This window comes from Drosophila navojoa, chromosome 5 (assembly GCF_054131105.1).
Source record: "Drosophila navojoa isolate 15081-1374.11 chromosome 5, UAZ_NAV_1.0, whole genome shotgun sequence".
Taxonomy (NCBI): Eukaryota; Metazoa; Arthropoda; class Insecta; order Diptera; family Drosophilidae; genus Drosophila; species Drosophila navojoa.
The window spans coordinates 11,073,454-11,097,706 of NC_142893.1; the positions used below are offsets into that span (position 1 = coordinate 11,073,454).

The window sequence follows — 24,253 nt, forward strand, 5'->3', positions numbered from 1 at the left end:
CAACACTGAATAATTAATGAATCATCCTGAAGGAGCTAAGGAGGAGTTGACAATGGAGGATTTATGGACTTGTGGTTTCTTTTTATCAAAAGAGCCGTATAAGGAATTAGCCATAAAATGCTTTATGTGCGACAGTTTGTTTTACACCACAACCCAATTTCAAAAACATTTGGCGCGCATACATTCGTTTGAAGAAGAAGAACTACTTAAGCCAACCTTAAGACAAACTTCTAACGTACAAGAAGATTGGTCTTTGAAGCTTTCCAGCACTGAGGTAATAAACGAAAAGGAATAATGGAGTTTCTAAATGATTGCAATTATTCTTCTTATAATTTAAGTCGGAACTACAATTGGCTGAAGATGAGATATTACAAGAGTATTATTTTGGGCTAAATCTGGAAAGTACCATAGGTGACACGATTGTAAACCCTGTCGAAGCACCAAAAGAGCAAAAGTCTTGCAAGCGGGAATCTAAGAAAGAGGGTTCAATGTGTCATATATGTGGAAAAATATACAAGGAGCACTATCAGCTTCAGAATCATTTACGCGTGTCACACGATAAATTACGACCATACCTATGCAGCAAGTGCCCCAAGAACTATGCTCGATTAACCCACTTAAACGACCATATGCGTTCCCACTCAGAGCAGCGAGACTTTGTCTGTAGCATATGCTATATGACATTCCGGCGCTCTCAAGAACTGACCCGCCACAAGCTACGTCATCAGCAACGGAAAAACTACAAATGCTCACAGTGTGATGCTAAATTTAATCAGCACTCTGGACTCTACAACCATTTAAAGATTAAGCATGGCAAGAAGAAGACGTCTTGTTAACTGAGAGTAGCGGAAGAGAGGCTTGTAGATTGGTGGTATATTGGTATGCGTACGCTTTTATTTATGGTTAATGGTAGTTGAATATAATGTCAATTTTTTCTTGGGTACGTAATGAGTACAGATATTAAGCAAATCGAATCAAACATTTTTGCATTGCATGCATAACAATTTTCACTTTTTTTTGTATTTTTTTAATATTTTATATAACATTTATTCTGAACTCTTTTTGTTACTTCGCTTCTATTTAAATGGCATGTGATTTGTAAAGTCCAATTAAATAAATCAACATTGAAGCATAAAACGACGTGAACTACGAAATATGAATGTAAATCAAGTCGTTAATTTTTGTTGCTTAAATTAAAATCAATCACAATCCATATATACATACAAATTATAATACTAAACAATGCTTAATAAATTAAAATGTGTAAAAAAAATTAATGAAAAATCACTGGTTGTTTTCGAAACAATTGAAAACTAATCCAAATAGCTATTACAAAAACTGAATACTTGCTACGAATATTAAGCACATCTTGTAAAGGTGTTTTTGCTGCGCTAATTTACGCCAAATGTTGTGTGTCTATGTGTGTGTGTGTGTGTGTGTGTGAGTGGGTGAGTGGCTGTGTGTGTTTGTGAGTAAAACTAACAGAGATATTCATTTAAGTTAAGATGAGTTAATGCTTTGATAGACTTTAAGGATCTATTCAATATCATGGAAGCGTAGAATGGCGCGTCCGGGTATTTCGGAATTGATCAGTTTCTGTATAACCTCGGCGGCCTGCTCGCATGGGAATACGGAATATGGTGGCGGCTCGATTTTTCTGCTAGCCACCAGCTCCACCAGCTCAGCGAGCTGCTCAACGGTGCCATTCGATATTGGTATTATCTCCTGCTGGTACTCATTCGATAACCTAGAGAACTTTGGTAACAGCTTTTCGGCCACCTCCTCGCTGATGAGCACAACACCGCCCTTGGACAGGCAGTGCATGGAGCGATGCAGACTTCTGGAAGTTGTGCCAAAATCAATGACCACGTCCACAGGACCGCCACACACATCCTTGGTGCGCTCAATTAGTTGCGGCTCGTACAGACACTCGTTCCACTGCACAACGCTGACACTGCAGATAAGAAAATTATTTAATTAGTTTAGAGTCTTGGCTGGAAATGTTTATATAGACTCACTTCTTGATCTCTGTAGCTAGACGGAAACCCTCGTCCCTTAGACTGGCTACTGTGATGTCCACGTTGTGTGCACCAGTCGATGCGAAATGATAGGTTGCAATGCGAACTGCCCACAGGGCCAAACCGCCGGTGCCAACAATCAAGATCTTGCACTTCTTATTGGGATCTGTTTCGGCGCGTTGATTCAGGATTTCCGTGACAACGGCTTGTGCTTTGAATACAGCGTGCATGGCCAGCAATGCACCTGTCGGCAGCATCGCTGCCTCCTCCATGGGCAAATTATCCGGTATCGGGACAATGTACTTCAGATCGGGCACCACCAGGAGTTCTGCATAGCCGGCAGGAGTCTCATCGAATGGATAGACAATAACACGCTGTCCAATGCGCAGGCCACAGTTATTGGCCTCTGTGATCTCGGAGCCCAGCGACTCAATCACTCCCGCCACCTCAAAGCCCGGAAAGAATGAGCCCTCACGTATGCCCTGATGAGCCGGCGATGACATCGACGTCACCGACGGACAGTAGTCGCTCAGCTCCGACGAGACAGACGATACGCTGGTTATCGAGTTGGCGCGATCGCGGCGACGATAGCAGGCGCCTGCGCAGACGATCTTGATGCGTGCGCCATGTGCTGGCGTATCCTCGATGGGCACAAAGAAATTAAAAACACAATTCTTAACACCCGGTCCGGGTGATTCAATTGACACTTGACGACACAATTTGTTCATGTTGTGATGTGGATGATCGGGATCTGTCGGCGGTAGAGCAGACGTCAAGGATAGTGCGTTAAGCGACAAAGAGGTATCTGTTGTTCCGCTGCAAAATAAAACAAAAATTGAATTTATTTCAATTATACATATACTGATATACAAATGTACATATGCATATATGCGATTAATTATTCTCATGAAGAGCAACAGCTCATGACAAGTTTTATAGATTTTTCTTTGCAAGTATATAGAGGTCGTAGCAAGATCAGAAATATACATATCAATAAGTATATGCAAACTGTGCATTTACATATATATACATATGTACGTATGTGTACCAATAATAATTACATACATTAATAAATATATACATAAAAATACATATACATATGTATAAGTTTTTTATCACAGCTACGATCAAATTTTAAATGAATTTAAAGAAACAAAAAATAAAAATAAATTTTAAATACTTTACAAAATTGTATTGGTAGTAAACAATATTAATTAAAATGATATATTTTATACACAAATTTGATGTACTATTACACGTTTTTTATCAACAATTTTTTTATTTAAACGCAAACGCTTTATCGTTCAGCCCCCATTTGGGAACAAGGCCTTTTCGCATTGGCTTTCATTACACAACACAACGTAAACACTTTAGAAGATTGTTTGGAGAGCGACATGAGATAATAATTAATCCTTGTAATTTTAATTGCGCAGATCATGATTTTTAATTTATTAGATAAACAACTTTTCTTTGATTTCCTATATAGAATAATCTTGATTTCAATGCCAACTACAATAAGTTGATTTAATGTAAGAAAACAACAGTTTTTTTTTTTTTATTCAATTGCTAAGTGGACACGTTTGTCAGGTATGTTCGAAAAAGGTCAGGCGTGCCTGTATACATATTGTATATACATATATGTATATAAATATGCAATAGAGAACTTTAGTATTTATACAGCCATTTCGATATGTTTTATTTATTGACCATTTGGCGAGACCACATTTATTGTTTAAATTGATTAATTCGATTGGCAGCATGATTTAAGGGTTTAGCCCGCGTATCATAAATATTTAATAAAGATTTGTAATATTTAAGATTGAGTGTAATTGGCATTCACCTCATCAACACTAATTGTTGTTCACTCTGATTAAGGAAATCTAATAACTCTACTTTTATGGGATCAATTGAAAAGTCTATAAAATAACTTGATATGGCCTTTACCTTAGGGAGCTTATCATATTTGTATGCTGCTGCTGACTGCAAATGTCGACCGGCATATTTATTATTTATTATTCTATTAACTTAGAATATTGTTTATATTTGTTTTTAATAAACCGTAAACTTTGTAAAATTTGTTTGCTTGAAATATTTTCGAAACACTTTTGACACTGTTTACTCAACGAACACAGAGATTTTTCTTTTGTTTTTTAACTGCGGCTTCTCTTTCCAGCACTGGACTTATCGAGCGCACTTCCAAAGAACAACTGAAATTTTCTTCAGACGATTCGCGCTCTAAAAAGCAAATGAAGCCGGCGGCAGCGACGGCAACGGCAACGGCAACTGCGACTGCGACGGCAGCAGCGTTGGTGTCAACAATTGTGGAATAAGTTGAAAAATCCAAAAGCTGAACACACACACTCACACATACGCTCACGTACACTGAACTTACACACACACACACGTATACAACTTCTGCACATGCATGCCGTGCATGCACTGAGCGTGCACACTGAGATATATTTAAGAAATTTATTGGCTATAGATGCTTGACTACCAAAAGTTCTAATATATTCTTGAACATGCTTACTCAGAAATTAAAACTAAAGAATACAAAAGTAGACAATATACGAAATATATACAATATAACCGAATATCTGCCGTGAAGGCTTTTATCATAATCATTTTTGTCAGTGTAGAGCATCCAGTATTTTATTGTTTATCTTTTGTTTTCATTCGTTTCTGTATATGTATGTATGTATGTATGCCTGCAAATTGAATTAAAAATTCTGAACAAAACAACCCGACGTAATCCGTAAACAAAATTAAAGTAAAAAATAAAAACAAATGATTGTATACTATATTTCATTTACTACAGATACATATGTACATATGTATATGTATATGTATGTATGTATTTATCGGGGCAAATTCATAACCAAAACAAATATAAACAGAACTGCGTCGCGTGGACCAGTTGTCAAGGGGGTCCTCAGCTTTAGTATTTTTAAATGATCTAATATATTTAGAAATGTACATATACAAACTATGACATAAAATCAAACGCCGAATTAGTCACGTTCCCATCCATTGCGTGGGGCATTACGTAGTAAGAGAGCTATTGAAATAGAACTCAGCCCATTGATAATTTATATTTACAGTGAAGAAGATTTTATTTATTATTTGTTTCCCATTAAAAACAAATAAACAACTTTGTACATACACAATTACATCGATTATGCACACACACAAACAGCCATATTCCCACTCATATACATACATACATAAAAGCACAAAGCACGCATACAAACTATTCGAAATATGTATGCATGTATGTGTATTCTCGCTTTTTTGTTTGTTAAAGCGAGTAAGAACGATGTTTGAATGGAAATGAGGGTCAACACCAGCACTGCCAAAACAACAACAACACCAACAGCAAGAGCAGCTACAACAGGCAGCAAACATGTGAGCGTTGCGTGATTATCACGCACTCAGCGCGTGCAATACACACCAGCCGGCAAACTGCTCACTCTCACACACTTTGACGCACTGTCTCTCTCTCTCTCACGCTCACTCTCACTCAGTCAATCGCTCTGTCGGTTTAGCTGGCTCTCTGTTGGTTCTTGTTTTGATTCTCAGTCTCACCCTCAAACTACGTTTAGCTGGGATAAAAGCGCATTCGGGAATTGGGAGACCGCTACTTCGCAAGCTATAGCAATGTTCCTCCCAAAACAGAATGCGGAGATAGAAAGCGCATATGCATACATACACACATACGTATACACAAATATACATACAAACATCTTCTTTTGTGCGTAAAACTGCCTTTGTTCTTTGTTGCCACACTTGCAATACATACATACATACATACGTACTGTATATGCATACATATGTACATTAATTCAAGTATTAATAGCTTTGCATCCTGATAATAAAAATCTCAGCAATGATTTGTAATTTTCATTGAAATGCGATGAGGTCAGTTTTTGGCAGTAAGAATTTACGCAACACTTAAAATGTAAACATAATGAATTTTATAGCAGCCACATTTTGAGAATGAATCTACTTGTATATACATACATATGTATGTATGCATGTATGTGTATGTATGTATGTATGTACATTGTATTTATGTATGTAGATATTTATAAATACATGGAAATAAATGTAAGTAAGTAATGTACACGCGTATATGCAGATCAGGCCGAAAAAGAGCGAAAGTCCCATATAAAGCGACATTGCGAAATGAATTTATGGCTACTTCACAGTTACGCACACATTTATCCATTAATTAAGCTCAATTTATGTTTCCAATTTAACTTTCATCTTTAATAAAAGAAATAATGCCAATGGCAGAGTAGATATGTCAATTGCTTGCGAGATCAGCGCTTGGAAGTTTTTGCTCAAATGCTAATTTATTTATTTATTTGTTGTTGAGCCACACTTTAATTGAAAATGGAATTCTCCATTCAATTTGAATAATACCATGATGAAAACAATGATTGACAATGCATTCTGTGTGCTGGCGCCATCGGTCCTCAAAAATGTAGTCCACTTGCTTTTAACAACTAGTCACCCCATTTGATTTAGCCTGGGCAGTTGATTTACATATTACAAATTATGCAGCAATGGGACATTAAATTTGATTATAATCGTTTGCATTTAACCGGAATGAACTCTACAACAAGACGATGCTATTTTTAGAGCCTTTGTTAACGATCAGTACAAATAAAATCAAAATAAAAATACTAAAGCTCAGCGTCCACGCTTTGTGATTATAATTATTGATATGAAATAATTTATAACCATCGAAAACACATACATATGTATGTAGCAATTAAATGTGGTTTTCTTTTGTTTTCATTTCGTAGATTGGAACACTTTCATTGTGGAGTGGAATATCCAGGGGCTGATAGGATGCCATGAGTAGCTTATTTATTTACTATGCACTTGATGGTCATTGGAAGAGTTGTTTATGCACGAGATGGCTTGATTATTAGATTAGAATTCAATAATGTTTTATTGTGGCGTGAACAAAGTCAGGTATATATTATGTTGTTATACATGTTCTAATGGTTGTATGAATGTATGTACATATGTACCTATGTATGTTTGCTCACGCAGACGCCCAGTTTTGTCACGAATTACGCAGTTAATATGCTACAGTAACGGCATATGCCAATAACATGCAAAGGTAACAGCCAAATTAGAGACGTCTTTGTGTACATTAGTTGTGTGTTTGTATATAAATAAAGGTACAGCTATACCGTTACCGTCTTGTCCATATGTCGCAAAGGAATTGCGTAATGTTACTTAATTCTGATTAACTTACCTTATAAAAATTGTAATTGTAAATCGACACAAATTGTAGCTACTGGTAGGATTTCCAGTTGTAAAATCTTTGTTTTATTTTGTATCAAAATAGGGAATATTATTAATGTTAACTTTGCATACGCCTTTAGGAGCGGTTAAAAAAATGCAATTACTTTTTGCGCTACTTGTTTTGCTTGCAAATCCTTTTACACTGTTATACACCACCGTTGCCGCACGGCGTCCAGCTCAAGGATATATTTGACTTTGAAATCTCCTTTGCTAGATACAAACCAAACAGCAATGTAAGTGTAAATATAAGGAACGAGTCTGCGCACTTCAGTTGCTGAATGCTTGATTTTCAAATTTAACAGTCAGTGCACAAAAGACTTTTACAGTACTGGTAGCGTAGCGCATTGGCAGCACCAATCCAATTAGCTAAATGCTATGGAAAACGTGACAAAAAGCTGGCTGCTGTAAAACTATGTCCAGTTTATTTAGAGCGCGTTTATTTGGTTTCTTTTTTCACAATAATCAATAAAAATGTCAACGAAGCGTGATTAAGATATTCTAATGACCATGCGCAAAGCGTCACGATTGATTTTTGCCTGCTTTAAAATATGACCTTCCACAAATATGTCCGATTCGTACTGCAAATAATTAACACACTTCTCCACATACAACAAAGATTCCTCCAACATTTCTTTGGGCGAGAGATTCGATTGGAGAGCTACGCGTCGCGTGTGCTCAGCAATTGCTGAATGCAGCTCAAAGCAAAGAGTGCCCAGCATACGCACTTCACCTAAACAATAAATATATTTAGTATACGCTACGTATACATGATATTAGATATTCCAATTTTCACTTACAAGGCGCTAATATCTCATAGAGCTCAATCAATTCCTTGGCATATTTCAGTTTCAGCTGCAACTGCTCATCGGGCAGCACCATTAGCTCCTTTTGATCCTTGGCAATAAGCTGCACCTGAAGAATTTTCACCTCGCTGAGATGATAGTGCTGTGGGGGCAGCCATTTCTCATAGTGTTTCAAGTATCTGAGGAAATATTCTATATATATTATATAATATTGTAATTTATCTAGTACGAAACCTACTTGAAACCATTTTCTGCCGTTTTTTCCATACTTTGAATATCCTTGCCGGCGCGTTCCAGTATCCCATCCACATATTTGCGTTGAACTTGCTTCTGACATTCACGGCAGCTAAAAGGGAGTAAGTTAATTATTTAACAAGAGTGTTTCTATGAATTTGGAAGAATTTGTACACATACCGCCAGCAGCCATTCCAGTCATCTGCCTTGATGGGCAGCAGAAGACCCGTACACTTGCGATCCTCGCACTTGAGGGCGCTGTAGTAGGTGCCCAGCTCGGTGACATCCACGCAACGCTCGCAGCTGCACTTGAAGAGCTTCGTCTGCATCAGATGACGCTGACGATCGGCAGTGCCCCACACAGCGTCCGAGTAGCAAATGCTTAGATTGGCTCCCTTTTTGATGGCCTTTGGGGCCCAGAGGATGCAGTGCCCGTTCTTTGTGAAGCTCTTGGCCAGATTAGGCACACAGGAGTTTTCCGTGAAGGAGGCCGTATAGAAGACGGCCACGTGCGGCGGATCCGATGTGGGCACCTCGTGGCCATTGATCTGCAAGGCGCCCACAGCGCGCATGATCTCCTCCTCGCTGAATTTCTGGGTGCGAAAGAATCTTCGAAGGAAGGAATTACAAATATAAATAATCTATAAATATATAACTATATTTACTTGGGTATGAACTGTCCAATGCTGGCCAGATCCGCCTTCCATTGATTGGAGCCACGACGTGTCTGCTCCAACGACTCCAGCTGTTGGAATTTCTCAGCATTTGCCGGATTCGTCTCGTTGAGAAGCAAACACCTGACCGTGCTTACGCAGGTGTACAATGGATGCGGTCCATTGAACTCCTGCACATTAACTTTCTGGCCACGCGCCTCTGTTAACTGGCACTCGGCCTTGTGCTCGTCCAGCGTTGGGCATTCCGGACCGCACAATGGCCAGCCACACTTGTCGCAGGTGATGTGATCATTGGGCTCGATGGCGTTCAGGCAGCCCATGCAAACGGGCACCGAGATTTGAGCCGGTCCACGCATCAGCGGCGCCTCCTTCAAGACGATTTCATAGGGCTTGATGTTACGTGTGGCCACCAAATGACGCCCCAGCAGTTCGTTGTGCGCTACCTGAAAATTGTGCCGATTATTTTTTGAGGTTAGAGCTGGTATATATCTGGTAACCGAAATAGAATTTTAGATTATTTAGTTACCCTAAATGGATGACAGTTGGATTTGTGCGATTTCCAGTCCTGCTTCTGATGCTGCACCGAACAGTAGGCGACCTGATTGCAATTGGAGCATTTGTTCTTCGTCTCCGCCTGGCAGACATTGCAAGAATTCATTTTTCCGGTTGATGCTAAAGCAAAGGCAAAGCCACAAACACTTCAATTATGGATTTATAGATTTTCTATTAGAAATTACGATTCTAAGCACAATGCAATGTGCACGTTTCCGACTGAATGGCTGACTGACTGACAGAGATGTGGGCCAAGAGAGATGGGCAGATGCCACAGAGAGCAGAGTACAGGGCTCTATAAATAGAACGCATACAACCAAAGTGGCAGACCCAAGCATTGAACATTTTTTCTACTCTAGCAGCCAGCAGTTCGTTTTCCAAACAAAAACAAGAGAAATCAAATGAAAGCTGCATAGGTTAAGAGAAAAAGGTCAAACAAAAGGGTTCGAATCCCAACATGGATTGGTCGTACTTAAAAAAAAAGAAAATTATCTTTGCAGTTTATATAATTAACAGAATTAAAGGCAACTTTATTACATTATTAATTATTAATTAATTAATAACTAAGGCAACGTCATTGCCCGCTTTTGAATTTAAACTTTAATTGAATTTGATTGTAGTTTTTCGCAAGTTTTTTTGTTGGTTTTTATTTTCTCTTTTTTTGGTGTTGTGTTTATGTCTTAAGGTATTTGATTGTGGCTACAGTATGTACAATTTGTTAATTTAAGAGAGATAGTTATGAAAAATATTGAAGGAAGAAAGGGAGGGAGGGCATTAAAGATATAGAACATAGAGCCGTACACTTGCTTATTGTATAACTTCCAGTAAATCCATTTATCATTTACTTTTTTTGTTTGTTTGCAACGCGTACTGTACCAGGACTACCGTTGTGTATGTTTCCAAATCCATATTTTTCCATTTATAAATACAATTTTTACATAGCTCATACATATATGTATATGTATATATACATGTATGTATTTGTGTATATATATATATGAGTAAATATATATATAGCCTCCACCCCATGCGTTACAGTGAGGTATTTAACTACTTTGTATGCCTAAACTTTTCTTTTGGCTTAAACGTCGGCAGCGATTGACTCTCATAGAAAATGCTTGTTGACTCCTTTCATTTGCACTGGCTGTCGATCATATATCAGTCTCCTCATTGGCTCCGCCATTCGCATCGCGCAGCATCACGAATTTCTGCAGCTTAACGTTCTCCTTGTTGTTGTTGCTATTGCTGCTGCTGTTGCGCAACTTGTTACGCTCGCGTTTCTTATCGCGCGAACCATTGACCTGGAAATTATCGCTCTGGAATGGTATCGTGTACTCGCTTTGAAATGCATTGCCTATCGCTGTCACCCGTACATCTTTCTCGCGATTCTCATTGGTGTTATCAGCCTCCACTTCAGTCTCAGCTCCGGCATTCGAATGTGAATTGTAATGACCTAGGGCAACAATCGGATTATCATTTAATTGTTAATAGACCTAATATCCGGCATTGTAATTACCTTTGGCACCAAACATATCGGTGTGCTGCTTGATGGCATTAAAGTTTCGGCCACGTTTACGCATATTCATGCGCAATGCGGAAACTTTCATGGTTCTGGCAGTCGCACGGCTGCGCCTTGAACTATTTTTATTATTGTTATTATTATGATTGGCATTGTTGATCACACCGTTGGGCAACGGTTCTGGGTTGACTGGTTCGGCTTTAGTGGGCGGCACCTGCTCATCATCGACGGGTCGCAGTTCCGGCTCTGGCGATGTTGAGGGCGAAACACTACGGCTGTCATTCTGGGCCCTGCCCAGATTGCTTTCAGTGTCAGAGTGATTATATTGATAAATGTCAGCTGTAATGTCCTCATCATCCTCGTCATCATCCTGATCGATTATCTCGATCTCATCGGCCTCGGACAAGGCGCTTCTCAGCAATATCTCCGGCCCACCGCCATAAATGCCGTGCAGAAATCGCCACAGTGGTGCATTCAACTGTGCATAATCCGATCCTGCACGCACACAGCTGATGGTGGAGCCATTCTGATAGCTGGTGTCGGCAATACTTTCATTGTTAATGGGTCCCGGCTCCTTGTTCGTTATGCCGCGTAGGAATTGCTGCCACGCGCGCAGCCATGGCATGGCAATCGCATAGATGGCCGTGGCATCCAGTTCGCTCTGCTGCACATTGTATTTGGTAAAGACGGCCAGCTCGTATTGCTGACGACGACAAAGGGCGTCTGCGGCTCGCTTACATATCTCGCACTCGAATATAATATTGACGGCCGGACCACCGCCGAAACGATTGTACAGAAAATCCCACAGGGGCTGCGGAATGGGCACCGCAATCTGACTGATTAGCGCTGCCTTGGAATGTAGAATGCCGCCGTGTGGGCACAGCATCTCTTGATTGTTGATCGGACCCGGCTCTGCGAACGTGGCCAATCGTGACAGCCACTCGCGAGTCACATAGAACTGAATGTCACCCTCGTACAAGGGATTCGATGTGGACAAGTTGATCGCCTCCTCGCGTACCAGCTTCATTTGGGGATTGTGTTTTTGGTAAAATAGCACATAGGCCTGACAGTTCTGCACCACGTCGGGCGTCACTTCCATTACGAGCTGATCGTCATATTCGTACCAGCGCCCATTTAAGGCATTGCGCGCATAGCACGTATAATGACCACCTCCAACGGTGCCGTGATGGCAAATGACGGAGCACAGATTGTAGGTGGGCACCATTGAGCTGCAATCCTTGTGCAAATAGGGACGCATATCAAAGCCCTCGAGCGGAAAGTAGACGTGCGACGAGATCTTTGAGCTGTACGACAGATCGTGCCTAAAGCGCTTTAGATGAATGCACAGCACCTCCGGCAGGTTGAGCACGCGCGAATACTTAATGCCAGTGCGCAGCTTATTGCAGCGCTCGCAACTGTAATCGATCAAAGGAAATGAGTACAATCTATATTTGATAAGGTATATCTATAGACTATACCTGTACATGTTGTCGCCTTTGAGCTCATCTGCACTAAAGAAACTGGCCATGCAATCGTACAGTGTTACCGAGGGACCGAAGATCCATGAACGCACCATGTTCCACATCCAGGCAATCCAGCCTTCGTTACTGCGCGTCGATGCCAAGTCGGCTGCATTAAGGCTCTGCACGCTCAGGCTGTGGGTCTGATGGAGCACGTTCAGAAAGTCACGTGTCGGTATGGGCAGGGAAAGGTCCTGGAATGTTTCCTCGCGTGTTGAGACGCGATCACATGTTAGGCACTGCACAGACGAAAGCAGTTTGCCGTCGAACACATCGCTGATAATTGAATGGGCTGCCTCAACGGGTTTAGATTCTGGAACTGACTTCGGGCTTTGTTGCTGTTGCTGCTGTTGTTGTTGTTGCGTAGTGGATGTATCGGATATTGGGTTGCTGCTGCTATTCCGATTTGGAGCTGTATAGTACTCGGTCTTCATTAGAACCTCCGAGGATCGGTCCGAAATGCTACTCTCGCAGGTATCGTACTCGCTCTCCGATGCTGTCGGCGTGTGACATGTCTTTGGCACATCATCATAATTCTCGTCATCCGTTTCGCTCGCCTGCTGTTGGCTTTGTGTCAGCTGTTGCTGTAGAGGCAGTGCTGGCTCAGGCTCGGTTAGCTCTTCATGCAGCTGATCCATAAAACAGCGTAGAAACTCTTGGGTATCATGCTGCTGATAGCCACGAAACATGGGATGCACCGATCGAATGCCGTATAATATGCCTCGGGGCGCAAGATAATCTATATAGATAGTCAATTTTAAAATAGACTTAGTTTATCTTCACGATTAGCTGAAAGGCCACTTACCCTTTGGTTCGTCGATGTCCAGCCATATTTCCTGCATCAGGCGCTGGTAGCTTTTGGCCAAGCCAGCTGGCTTGGCACGTGGCGTGCTTGCAATATGCTCCACTATATCACTGCAGTTGATAAAGTAATGTGTAACAGGCGAAAGATTGCTCAGTGCCTGCAGAGCCGAATTCATGTAACACGTATTCGCAATGTTTTGCAGGCCAACCAGACCTGTACCCGAGCCAGTGGCCTCATCGTCGATGTCGTCGCGTTTGGCTAGCGAGTTCAGTGAATAACTAAATTGTTTCTCCTTATCTTGATATCGCATATTGCGCACGGACACGCTGTTGTTGATTGCCTATGTGAATAAGAGTTCAAGGTGTTGAAAAAATGAATAGTCATGTAATAGAGATCGATGCAGGGCTGGCTCACCTTTTGACCCAAGTCCAATTCGGTGCAGTGTTTACTTTCTATGTACGAGCATTTTTGTGAATTGTTGAAACTTAAACTCATTATATGGTTCGCTTTCCAAAGATTTATAATACAACTTTAATTGAGAATTTTGATAATAGTTTTTTTTTTGTATGGTGTTTTGAACGCTACGCTAACTAATGGATAACTGCATTAGCCAGGCTCTGCACTGGAAGACCAAATCTTCCAGGACATGCGAAAAGTCCGCTTGCAGTATCCACGAATTTAAAGGTATCACAATTTACCACTTGCTAAAAGGAAAATACAAAAATTGTTTTTATGTCAGACTGTTCGCTCGAATATAGAGATGGGCGATACTTACCCACTTATTTCAGTGTCACGAAGAAGAGTAGCTCGTTAGGTGAAGACCAAATCAGCCATATCGTTATTGTATCTCCTAATTAATGAAAACTGTATGATTTTCCTATACAAATAATCATAAAAGTAGTATTGATTTTAGTAATTTTTTAAATATGGATTTTAGGAAGTATGTGTGTTATTGTCTGATTGGTTGAGGATCTGGCACGGAATTAAGTGGTGGCCTGTCGATCAGTTGAAAGTTCCGATAAGATAAGACTCGATGTTTTACAGACTCTGTGTTGTGATACTGCCGGTGTAAATGTAAATAGAGGCGGTACTTATCCTTCACATAAATTTAAATGACTTTTGATCTAATTATGTCAACTATATTTTCTTCTATTATTATTATATTTTCTTCTATTATATTAAAACGGGGTTATTATTTTGTGCAGTTACTTTCTTAATTCAAATAATGCTCCAAAACTGGGTCAATTTATAAATTATACACCCATGCACTGCTCGATGAAACACGGGTAAGCTCGTGATTAAACAGAGCGCGCTGGTAACAACAGTTTAGTAAAATGTTAAATTAATTTTAGACCAGGGCTGCAATAAATTAATAAGAACTAGAGCCAACTGGGCTACTATCTAGTCGTTCAGTTCAGTGAGTCGTTCGATCGAACTTATTCCGAACGATTCGATACAACTCTAGTATACACAAAAGGTTTAAAATAAGTGTTTTTCCTGTGTGATAAACCGCATAGTGTATAAAGGACACGTTAAAACGGCAACGTAAACGCAGAGTACGCAATAGCAAACCGAAAAATGGAGCCCATATTATAGTTTCGCGTGAATCGGCTACTGGAAAACGGTAACAACAGCCCTGCCCCATTGCTTCCCCCCTTGTATAACAACCCTGTTCGTCAAGTGCACTGCTGCTCCTGCATGGACACAGGACACAAAAGTGAAAAGTTTTTAACTAATTGGAAATGAGTTTAACAAATCGACCACAAATAGAATGACGAATAATAAGTCTAAGTCTTAAAATAGCAATTGACATACGCAATGAGTGGCACAATATGATTATTAGATTCCAAACATTTTAATTAAAAGCTGTGTGCAGGGGCTGCGGTTTTTAAAGTACTGTACTAAAAAAAAAAAAAAGAGCATACTATTAATCAAAAATGATTTTCTAGTGATTTTTCAGTTACACACATAGAATTGCATAGTCGGAAAGTCGAATCAGAGGCAGAGATAAGCAGGATCATGACCTTGGAAACACAACCGGTTGGAGGTGGGTTGTGCGATGGCAAAATTGCCGGACTATACGATCTAGAGGAAACTCTCGGCTCGGGACACTTCGCCGTAGTAAAACTGGCTCGGCATGTGTTCACAGGTGCCAAAGTGGCAGTGAAAGTGGTCGACAAGACAAAACTTGACGAGGTGTCCAAAGCGCATTTGTTTCAGGAAGTTCGGTAAGCTATAGATTGATACTGAAAGGTCCTGGACCTTAATCCTGATCGGAATACTTTCTCTCTTTCTTTGCAGTTGCATGAAGCTGGTACAGCATCCAAATGTGGTGCGGCTCTATGAGGTGATTGATACACAAACGAAGCTATATCTCGTTCTGGAGCTTGGTGATGGCGGCGATCTTTATGATTATATAATGAAGCACGATACTGGGCTGACCGAGGAGCTGGCACGCAAATATTTCCGTCAAATATTACGCGCCATCACGTATTGTCATCAGCTGCACGTAGTGCACAGGTAAGCATAGATAATACATAAAACAAAAATAGTATACACACGCTTTACGTAACGCTTTCCATGGAACGCAGAGACTTGAAGCCAGAAAATGTTGTATTTTTCGAGAAATTGGGCCTGGTCAAGCTGACGGACTTTGGGTTTAGCAACAAATTCTCACCGGGCCAAAAATTGGAAACATTTTGTGGCAGTCTCGCATATTCGGCACCAGAAATTCTATTGGGTGACTCGTACGATGCGCCCGCCGTAGGTAAGTAGCCGTGTAGCCGTGATAGTGTGCGTGTGTGGGTGTGGGTGTGCGTGTGTCTGTATCACATGATAAGCTCTTTTTAATTATTGACATTATCTGTTAGATATTTGGTCGCTGGGCGTTATACTGTATATGCTGGTATGTGGGCAGGCTCCCTTTGAGAAGGCCAACGACTCGGAGACGCTGACCATGATTATGGATTGCAAGTATACGGTGCCGTCGCACGTGACGCAGGAATGCCGCACTTTGATTGCCACAATGCTGGTGCGTGATCCAAAGAATCGCGCCACTGTTGAGGAAATCGCCTCATCTGCTTGGCTAAAGCAAATCAATGAGCCCGAATCAGTGGAGCATTCACTGCCACTGGTCAGCCGGGAGCAGCTAAGCGAAGAAGATCATGCCTTTATTATACAGAAAATGATAAACGGAAACATTGCGTCCAAGGAAGAGATATTGCAGTCAGTACACCGCGTAGCTTACAATTATTAACTTCACTAATTTTTTCTAATTTTCAAAACAGAGCTCTGGATAAAAATAAGTACAATCATATAACGGCCACATATTTTTTACTGGCTGAGCTTCGTTTGCGCAGGCGGCGAGAGGAGGCCAACAAGCTGAAACTGCAAGAGTCGGGCCTAAAGTGAGTCAAAATACGTGCAATTTTATTATAAATATATAATCTATATTTCTTATCTTTTAGACTGGGCGATGTAAATCGCAGGCTAACAGCAGATAAGCCGAGTCCAACGGAAAGTCCCAAAGTAGTTGTGCCTATTAGCATAAATGTGACACCGGCAGCGCAATTTGGCAACGATAATGCCAAGCCTGTAAGATAAAGGGAAAAGCTGATATTGATAATTTATTAATGAAATGAATGCCCTTAGGACAAGCGAACTCGCAAATGCAGCATTGTGCGTGAGGAGGATGAAGAGGAGTCTGCCAATGAAGGCTGTGTCATTGGCAATGAGCTACAAGTCGCCACGACGCGTCGCGAATCTATTTCAGATGGACGTCTCAATCGCTCGGTGCAGGAACGAAGCTGCTCGTCAGCTCCTGCGCCAAAAGCTGAAGTGCCAACAAATACACGCACAAAGATTGTTGTGTCGGTTGATACCACGCTTGCTCAGAAGTTGAAGCAAATGGATAAATGTGCCAAGGTGGATGAGGACACATTGAGCGGCCTAAAAGAACTGGAGATTGGCAAGCTGAAGCCATTGCCCAGCAGCAGCAAGAATCCTGTGCTGACGCATCGTCGTACCAAGTTGAATAAGATCCGAACACCATCGTGCAGCAGCTCAGAGGCATCTGATGACGACACAAAAACACGTAATAAGAAGAAGATCAATAAATTTGTTGGCGATACACCAATCAGATTTCGCATGCATCGGCGTGATTCGCATGACGACTCCAGCGACTCGCAGGATCAGTTATATCCACCACCAGGTTCGAATAGCAGCGGTGCCAATTTCATTTCAAATAGTGGATCTGGCGTAAGTGGCAAGAAGGAAGATCAGGGACAGTGCAAAGAGGTAGGAAAACTCCATATGATAATGGGATTTTATTAGCTATTCTAATTGGTCCATCTAATTTAGCCAAATAAATCGGAAGAAACACGCAAATCTCATACACAGAAAAATAGAAAACAGCATAAGGAACATGTTGACAGACATTCCCAAGTGGAAAAACAGCAATTGGTGTCATTCGATAATGCGAACACATCAGCGCGAAGGCGGCGCATACGCGAAAGCCAATCCCTGGATCGGATCACAGAGGCTCAGGAATACGAGTTGCGCTTTCGCAGCTATATAAATGACAGTGGTGCAGCAGCTGCAGCAGCTCCAACATGCCAACAACATATCGAGCAAAGAAATTCACTGAACAATTTAAACACATTCTCCGTTGCCGAAACTAAAGAGGAATATGACGAGGAGTTCGACATCAGGGCGGACAACGATACTACGGACCAAATTATGAACACATTGAATGCAGCCAAAGCAACGCTACAGCAAAAGCAATATTTTAATGACACCAGTTATAGTAAGAGCTATAATAGTTATACTAACAACAACAACAACTACAATAATAACAGCAGTAGTAACAATAATAACAACAGCAACACCAACACCAACAAAAAGAAATCCAACGAAACACCAAAAGATATTTATAATCTAAATTCAATCGAGGAAATCGATTTGATTTTGGAAGATAAAAGCCTTACCAAAGCAATACATGTTACCGGCTCTAAATGCTTTGTCACTATGAAGAAAATTCGAAGGCTCGGAAAGTACTTTCCAGTAGTGAACTTTTCTTAATAGTTATCGTTAAAAATATAGCTGCAAAGTGCATTCTAAACCTTAAAAACGTAGAAAATATATAGAAAATATGCATGTACGTGTATGTATAAAAAAAAAGAGAAAATGTTAAAAAAAAAAAAAAAATACATATGCGACAATTTAATATTAGTTGTAGAGTAATTTAATTTATTATGCAATCTTTAACTAGCAATAAAACAAAGGCACACTTTTTGACATTATGCTAAACTCATTTAATGATGAGAACCGTTGCCTAATCTCGAAACACCATTCGCACAAATAGATTTCGTGCATTCCCAAATAAATGTTTGTATTCTATGGCGATAAGTATGTGCGTACAATGTACAAACCAACTCAAATAAAGTCAATATAATATAAACCCTAAAAAAAATTCAGCAGACTTTTCTACATAAATTGGCATTTGAACTTAGCGCTATTTAGATTAATCGGCGTAAAATGATAGAATAATCATCGATTGTAGCTCAAACCGATATTGGGTTCCGCCACTAGAGATGCGCAATATACTGATTTTCGCAACATCAAATCGTTACCTTTACGATGGTTGTGTTAAGTAACAAGTATGCGGATGGCGCTCATCACTATTATGAAATTTTTGAGGAGAAAAAATTGAAAATAATATTATAAATAAAATAGGCATAGTAAACTGTGTGAAAACTGTAGCCTCAACAAGCAATAATGTTGCGCATCTATCAGAACACATACCGGTAAGCATTGCACGTGGCAATCTCAAGCCGGGTGCAATTTTCATACGCCGATTTCGTCATCGCCTCTCCCATGTTGAATTCGCATTTGCTTTTGCAGGCGAACAGCAAGAAAGGCCGTTGTTTACTCCACCAAAGTGGTATGCTGCAATCATTCCACGCTATGCAACATCACTATGCAACCGCGCCGCAAAGGTGCCGGCGGTCAATGGGAGCAGCATCATAGTCGTAACCACGAGCACTATCTGTTAGCGGGCAACCAAGCGAGAGGCTGGACAATACCGCCGCATTCGCGAGGTTATGGCATGTTTGTGGTGAGGATACTCAAAGGTGCGCTCAAGCTGCGTTACCTAGTTCTGGGCGGCGCTATTGGCGGTGGCGTTTCATTGAGCAAAGTGAGTACAAATAAATCGCAAGTCTCCCATTACTGTTATATAATGTGCGAATTGCAACTATGCACGTGCAGAAATACGAGGATTGGAAGGAGGGTCTGCCTGATATGAAATGGCTAGAGGATGCACTGCCTCAGAGTGAGAGATGGAGTCAGTTCTCAAGGAATCTCATTGAAGTAGGCAGCGTGGTGAAGAATGCCATTGACATCGGTGAGTCTATCCATAAGACCGGATTAATTGTCTACGTCCACTCTCTCACTTTAAAATGCCATAACAGTTAGCTAATTAAATTGGGGGTCACGGATGAACTGAGTTTCTAACTATGCACCTTAATTCGCATATCTTGTTTTCTTTTAACCATTTATTTTCACTCGCCTGCTTGTTAGCCGTTTGATTTTTACATTTGTATACACAAAATACTCTTCGCTAAAATTGGGGTTTGATTGTAGATCCGAGGCTCAAGCAGCTTGGCGAAGATAAATTGTCGGAATGGCGCTCATGGTTCGATAATCGCCTGGACGACGCCCTCGAAGCGGCCGACTATCAAGGAAATCAAATTGTCGAAAGTAGGTTACACATTTCAAATCAATTTGGTACGAACATTATGCGTTTAAAGTGAGAGAATTTATGTTCGCCCAACCTTCTAACAGTTCATATAAAAATAAATTTTCTATTCAAACTCTCTTTCAGCCAAGGAGGATATTAAGTCAAAGGCGACGGTCGCGGCGCTGGGAATTCCTGTGGATGAAAGTCGTAAGAAATATGGTTAGCTAAAAAGTCTTGTCGAATTGAATAATTTGTATTTATTTGGCCATTTGTTTATATTACAGAAAAACTGCAAAGTCAAGTGGAAACGCTGCAAACTGAAATCATGAATGTACAGATCAAATATCAGAAAGAGCTGGAGAAGATGGAGAAGGAGAATCGTGAGCTCCGTCAGCAATATCTTATAATGAAGACGAACAAAAAGACGACGGCGAAGCGAATTAAGAAATCCCTAATTGACATGTACTCCGAAGTTCTGGACGAACTGTCCGGCTATGATACGGGCTACACCATGGCCGATCATTTGCCGCGCGTCGTTGTTGTCGGCGATCAGAGCAGCGGCAAAACATCCGTGCTGGAGTCTATAGCAAAGGCGCGAATCTTTCCTCGTGGCAGCGGTGAAATGATGACTCGTGCTCCTGTCAAAGTAACTCTGGCCGAGGGACCCTATCATGTAGCCCAGTTTCGTGACACGGATCGTGAGTACGATCTGACGAAAGAGTCGGATCTGGCTGATTTGCGACGCGAAGTGGAGTTCCGAATGCGTGCTTCTGTGCGGGGCGGCAAGACGGTGAGCAATGAGGTGATATCCATGACGGTCAAGGGTCCAGGACTTCAGCGCATGGTACTGGTTGATTTACCGGGCATCATTTCGGTAAGTATTTTATGGTACTTATGAAAATCAAAGTTTAACCATGTTTGGTTTGCAGACCATGACCGTTGATATGGCGTCGGATACGAAAGACTCCATTCACCAGATGACCAAGCATTATATGAGCAACCCGAATGCGATTATACTTTGCATACAGGATGGCTCTGTAGATGCGGAACGCAGCAACGTCACTGATCTTGTCATGCAATGCGATCCCCTGGGTCGTCGTACAATCTTTGTACTTACCAAGGTGGATTTGGCCGAGGAATTGGCTGATCCTGAGAGGATAAGAAAAATACTATCTGGAAAACTGTTTCCCATGAAGGCGCTTGGCTACTATGCAGTTGTTACCGGCCGAGGACGAAAGGACGACAGCATAGAAGCCATAAGACAATACGAAGAGGACTTCTTCAAGAATTCCAAGCTGTTTCAGTAAGTAGAGCACGCATTTCCAGTACACAACTATTCGTTACTATATCTCTACGATCTTTGCAGTCGACGCGGGGTTATCATGCCACACCAAGTGACGAGTCGAAATCTGAGCTTAGCTGTTTCGGATCGTTTCTGGAAGATGGTTCGCGAGACTATAGAGCAGCAGGCCGATGCATTTAAGGCAACCAGATTTAATCTGGAAACCGAATGGAAAAACAACTTCCCCAGGTATATATGAATGATTCAAACATATATTGTAAACTGAATATATTTATTAATTATTGATTATAGACTGCGAGAATCTGGACGTGATGAGCTATTCGATAAGGCCAAGGGCGAAATACTAGATGAAGTTGTCACACTGTCACAGATCTCAGCCAAGAAGTGGGATGACGCCCTCACCACCAAGCTGTGGGAGAAACTTTCGAATTACGTGTTCGAAAATATTTACCTACCCGCTGCACAGTCAGGTTCTCAAAGTAATATTCTGTAGTTAATAAGTATTTAGAGTTGTAAGCCACGCCTACTGCTTCGATTCGAGTGCCCGAAGTCCATCTGCCATATATGTGTGTCTGTGTCTTTGTGTGTTAAGCAGCCAACTGTTTTGGAAGAAAATTAAAAGTGTTCCGTCAGCTTAAGTATTACGGATCACCCATAATGAGATGGGAGTCACACGCGAGCGGAAACCTGTTTCGACAGTGCCGCATTCTCTTTACGCTGAGTCATTTCTTAAAAATGTAATGCTTGTGAACTCCCCAATGCTCGACTTTCATTAGCGCCATTCAATTCGGAAGAATCCCAAAAACAAATCTGATTCAGCATGTTTTATGTTTATACTTTTCGAATTGATGTGCGAATGAGGCGTGTACTTGTCTTGCCGGAAAGTGTGATTTACAGATTTACGAAATTCGTGCCAAAGAACAAGTATAACCCGATATTTCAATTAAAGCAACGTTAATTTGATCAATGAACACACTGAAAACAAACTTCCTAATTAGACGAATTTAAATTGAATTGCTAAATTTTCAAGTGCATTGGCCGAGTTTCAATTAAATGTGATTTGTCGTCGTATTGTTGATCATATTTAGCATCAATTCTGTGTTCGAACCAAATATTGCATGAGAGACTCATTCTTTGTAATTCTGCTCTTTTAGATTCCTTTAACACGATGGTGGATATCAAGCTGAGGCAATGGGCGGAGCAGGCATTGCCAGCGAAATCTGTGGAGGCAGGCTGGGAGGCGCTGCAGCAGGAGTTCATATCGTTGATGGAGCGGGCAAAGAAGGCGCACGATCACGATGATGTCTTCGATCAGCTAAAGGCGGCTGTTGTCGATGAAGCCATACGCCGGCATAGCTGGGAGGACAAAGCAATTGACATGCTCCGAGTGATACAGTTGAACACATTAGAGGATCGGTTTGTGCACGACAAAACGGAATGGGATCAGGCGGTTAAATTCCTAGAGAATTCGGTCAATGCTAAGCTCATGCAAACCGAGGAAACCTTGGCCCAAATGTTTGGGCCTGGACCGTGGACGCGTTTTGCGCAATGGAAGTCCCTGACGGCGGATCAGCAGAAGCGTCGCAGCGTCAAGGGTGAACTGGACAAGATATTAAAGAATGATTCGGTGCGTATGGCCAAGTAAGTTGAAGCTTTATGCAATGTGAAATTCGTGCATTATAGAAACACCTACCCAGCCTAAGCTACGACGAACTGACGACAGTGCGCAAGAATCTGCAGCGCGATAATGTCGAAGTGGACACGGACTACATCAGACAGACATGGTTCCCAGTCTACAGAAAGTGGGTAGCATACCTTTCTTTATTTTGTTGTCAACTAACCTAGATCCATTGTAGACACTTCCTGCAGCAGGCCCTGCAGCGGGCGAAGGACTGCCGTAAAGCTTACTATTTATACACGCAACAAGGCTCTGAGTGCGAGGTATGAGTGCCACGAAATTCTTTCCAAACTCAAATAAATATTTGAGCTTTCACTTTCAGGTGAGCTGCAGCGACGTAGTTCTCTTCTGGCGCATACAACAGGTTATCAAGGTGACCGGCAATGCGCTCAGGCAGCAGGTTATCAATCGAGAGGCGCGGCGCCTGGACAAAGAGATCAAGGCAGTGCTGGATGAGTTTAGTGAAGACGAGGAGCGGAAAGCGCAACTGCTTACAGGCAAGCGTGTCCAGCTAGCCGAGGAGCTAAGTAAGTGCATGTTCCCAGAGCTCTTGAGTCAGCCACTAATCTCAATAATATTTCAGTTAAAGTACGACAGATTCAGGAGAAGTTGGAGGAGTTCATTAATTCATTGAATCAGGAAAAATAGGATATTAGGGTGTGCCATGACCAAAGACACAACTGCGTTATCTATTTAATGTATTAATTTAAGCTCAAAAACAGAACAATATTATACGGAACGGTTATAATCACAGTCGCGAATTGTTCATAATGATTTTTCCTTACTGTTTAGTTAATACGCTTACTTTGTGCAGCCGAAAGTAATAAAAGAAAATAAACATTGTTAGCTTGTATTTGAGATGGATTTTCATTGTTATGGAAAAATAATTCTCTAAAGAGAGACAAGAGAATTATTTACGAATGCTTTTTTGTCGGGAATTCGTAATATCATCAATATTTTAGATAATATTTAATATATGAACAGCAAAAATTAGAGACATGCAAGTCTAAAGAGTTTCAGTTTGATTTTGGACTACTTATGTGTAAAGAAGTTCCCTTGGAATATACCATATATAGAAGTGAATAT

General features: G+C 41.1%; 6 protein-coding genes and 2 long non-coding RNA genes across 18 annotated transcripts; 5 read left to right on the top strand and 3 right to left on the bottom strand.

Annotated features, from left to right (window-relative positions):
• The first annotated feature begins 16 nt into the window (after positions 1-16).
• LOC108653029 (uncharacterized) lies at positions 17-1,272 on the top strand. Its single transcript, XM_018103304.3, has 2 exons — positions 17-274; positions 339-1,272. The coding sequence occupies exons 1-2, from the start codon at positions 17-19 to the stop codon at positions 834-836; spliced, it is 756 nt and encodes a 251-aa protein (XP_017958793.1). The 3' UTR covers positions 837-1,272.
• Drat (Death resistor Adh domain containing target) lies at positions 870-7,544 on the bottom strand. Of its 3 annotated transcripts, none has more exons than XM_089262405.1 (3): positions 7,334-7,544; positions 2,019-2,834; positions 870-1,954 (listed from the first exon to the last, which is right to left on the bottom strand). In XM_089262405.1, exons 2-3 carry the CDS (start codon positions 2,744-2,746, stop codon positions 1,537-1,539), a joined length of 1,146 nt encoding a protein of 381 aa, XP_089118531.1. In that variant the 5' UTR covers positions 2,747-2,834; positions 7,334-7,544; the 3' UTR covers positions 870-1,536. The 3 variants fall into 3 exon arrangements, with proteins under 3 accessions (XP_089118531.1, XP_089118530.1, XP_017958785.1); XM_089262404.1 differs by having other exon boundaries at positions 7,291-7,544; XM_018103296.3 differs by lacking the exon at positions 7,334-7,544 and adding an exon at positions 3,963-4,242.
• Positions 3,269-3,643, top strand: LOC149091031 (uncharacterized). Its single transcript, XR_016197163.1, has 2 exons — positions 3,269-3,433; positions 3,505-3,643. It is a non-coding gene; the product is annotated as an uncharacterized LOC149091031 (long non-coding RNA).
• A 213-nt stretch (positions 7,545-7,757) lies between the features above and the next one.
• On the bottom strand, positions 7,758-9,866 carry SmydA-1 (SET and MYND domain containing, arthropod-specific, member 1). Its single transcript, XM_018103292.3, has 6 exons — positions 9,578-9,866; positions 9,043-9,494; positions 8,558-8,986; positions 8,382-8,489; positions 8,138-8,322; positions 7,758-8,070 (listed from the first exon to the last, which is right to left on the bottom strand). The coding sequence occupies exons 1-6, from the start codon at positions 9,707-9,709 to the stop codon at positions 7,829-7,831; spliced, it is 1,548 nt and encodes a 515-aa protein (XP_017958781.1). The 5' UTR covers positions 9,710-9,866; the 3' UTR covers positions 7,758-7,828.
• A 328-nt stretch (positions 9,867-10,194) lies between these two features.
• Positions 10,195-11,923, top strand: LOC149091032 (uncharacterized). The gene is made up of 2 exons (XR_016196954.1): positions 10,195-10,338; positions 10,370-11,923. It is a non-coding gene; the product is annotated as an uncharacterized LOC149091032 (long non-coding RNA).
• On the bottom strand, positions 10,562-14,463 carry Usp20-33 (Ubiquitin specific protease 20/33). Of its 2 annotated transcripts, XM_089261155.1 has the most exons (6): positions 14,223-14,463; positions 13,862-14,151; positions 13,448-13,787; positions 12,601-13,381; positions 11,120-12,537; positions 10,562-11,056 (listed from the first exon to the last, which is right to left on the bottom strand). In XM_089261155.1, exons 2-6 carry the CDS (start codon positions 13,940-13,942, stop codon positions 10,755-10,757), a joined length of 2,922 nt encoding a protein of 973 aa, XP_089117281.1. In that variant the 5' UTR covers positions 13,943-14,151; positions 14,223-14,463; the 3' UTR covers positions 10,562-10,754. The 2 variants fall into 2 exon arrangements, with proteins under 2 accessions (XP_089117281.1, XP_017958720.1); XM_018103231.2 differs by lacking the exon at positions 14,223-14,463 and having other exon boundaries at positions 13,862-14,216.
• Positions 14,464-14,842: 379 nt separating this feature from the next.
• Positions 14,843-18,917, top strand: Snrk (SNF related kinase). 2 transcript variants are annotated; one of them, XM_018103270.3, is made up of 9 exons: positions 14,843-15,071; positions 15,397-15,675; positions 15,749-15,967; positions 16,039-16,214; positions 16,318-16,672; positions 16,735-16,854; positions 16,915-17,041; positions 17,099-17,743; positions 17,807-18,917. In XM_018103270.3, exons 2-9 carry the CDS (start codon positions 15,467-15,469, stop codon positions 18,524-18,526), a joined length of 2,571 nt encoding a protein of 856 aa, XP_017958759.1. In that variant the 5' UTR covers positions 14,843-15,071; positions 15,397-15,466; the 3' UTR covers positions 18,527-18,917. The 2 variants fall into 2 exon arrangements, with proteins under 2 accessions (XP_017958759.1, XP_089117283.1); XM_089261157.1 differs by lacking the exon at positions 14,843-15,071 and adding an exon at positions 15,121-15,340.
• A 167-nt stretch (positions 18,918-19,084) lies between these two features.
• On the top strand, positions 19,085-24,020 carry Opa1 (Opa1 mitochondrial dynamin like GTPase). Of its 7 annotated transcripts, none has more exons than XM_018103233.3 (14): positions 19,085-19,251; positions 19,349-19,643; positions 19,715-19,850; positions 20,090-20,206; positions 20,331-20,405; positions 20,471-21,060; positions 21,116-21,489; positions 21,553-21,717; positions 21,781-21,968; positions 22,644-23,130; positions 23,187-23,291; positions 23,346-23,430; positions 23,490-23,694; positions 23,751-24,020. In XM_018103233.3, exons 1-14 carry the CDS (start codon positions 19,223-19,225, stop codon positions 23,813-23,815), a joined length of 2,916 nt encoding a protein of 971 aa, XP_017958722.1. In that variant the 5' UTR covers positions 19,085-19,222; the 3' UTR covers positions 23,816-24,020. The 7 variants fall into 7 exon arrangements, with proteins under 7 accessions (XP_017958722.1, XP_017958724.1, XP_017958721.1 ...); XM_018103235.3 differs by having other exon boundaries at positions 20,331-20,393; positions 22,644-23,116; positions 23,173-23,291; XM_018103232.3 differs by having other exon boundaries at positions 19,086-19,251; positions 22,644-23,116; positions 23,173-23,291.
• Positions 24,021-24,253: the final 233 nt, after the last annotated feature.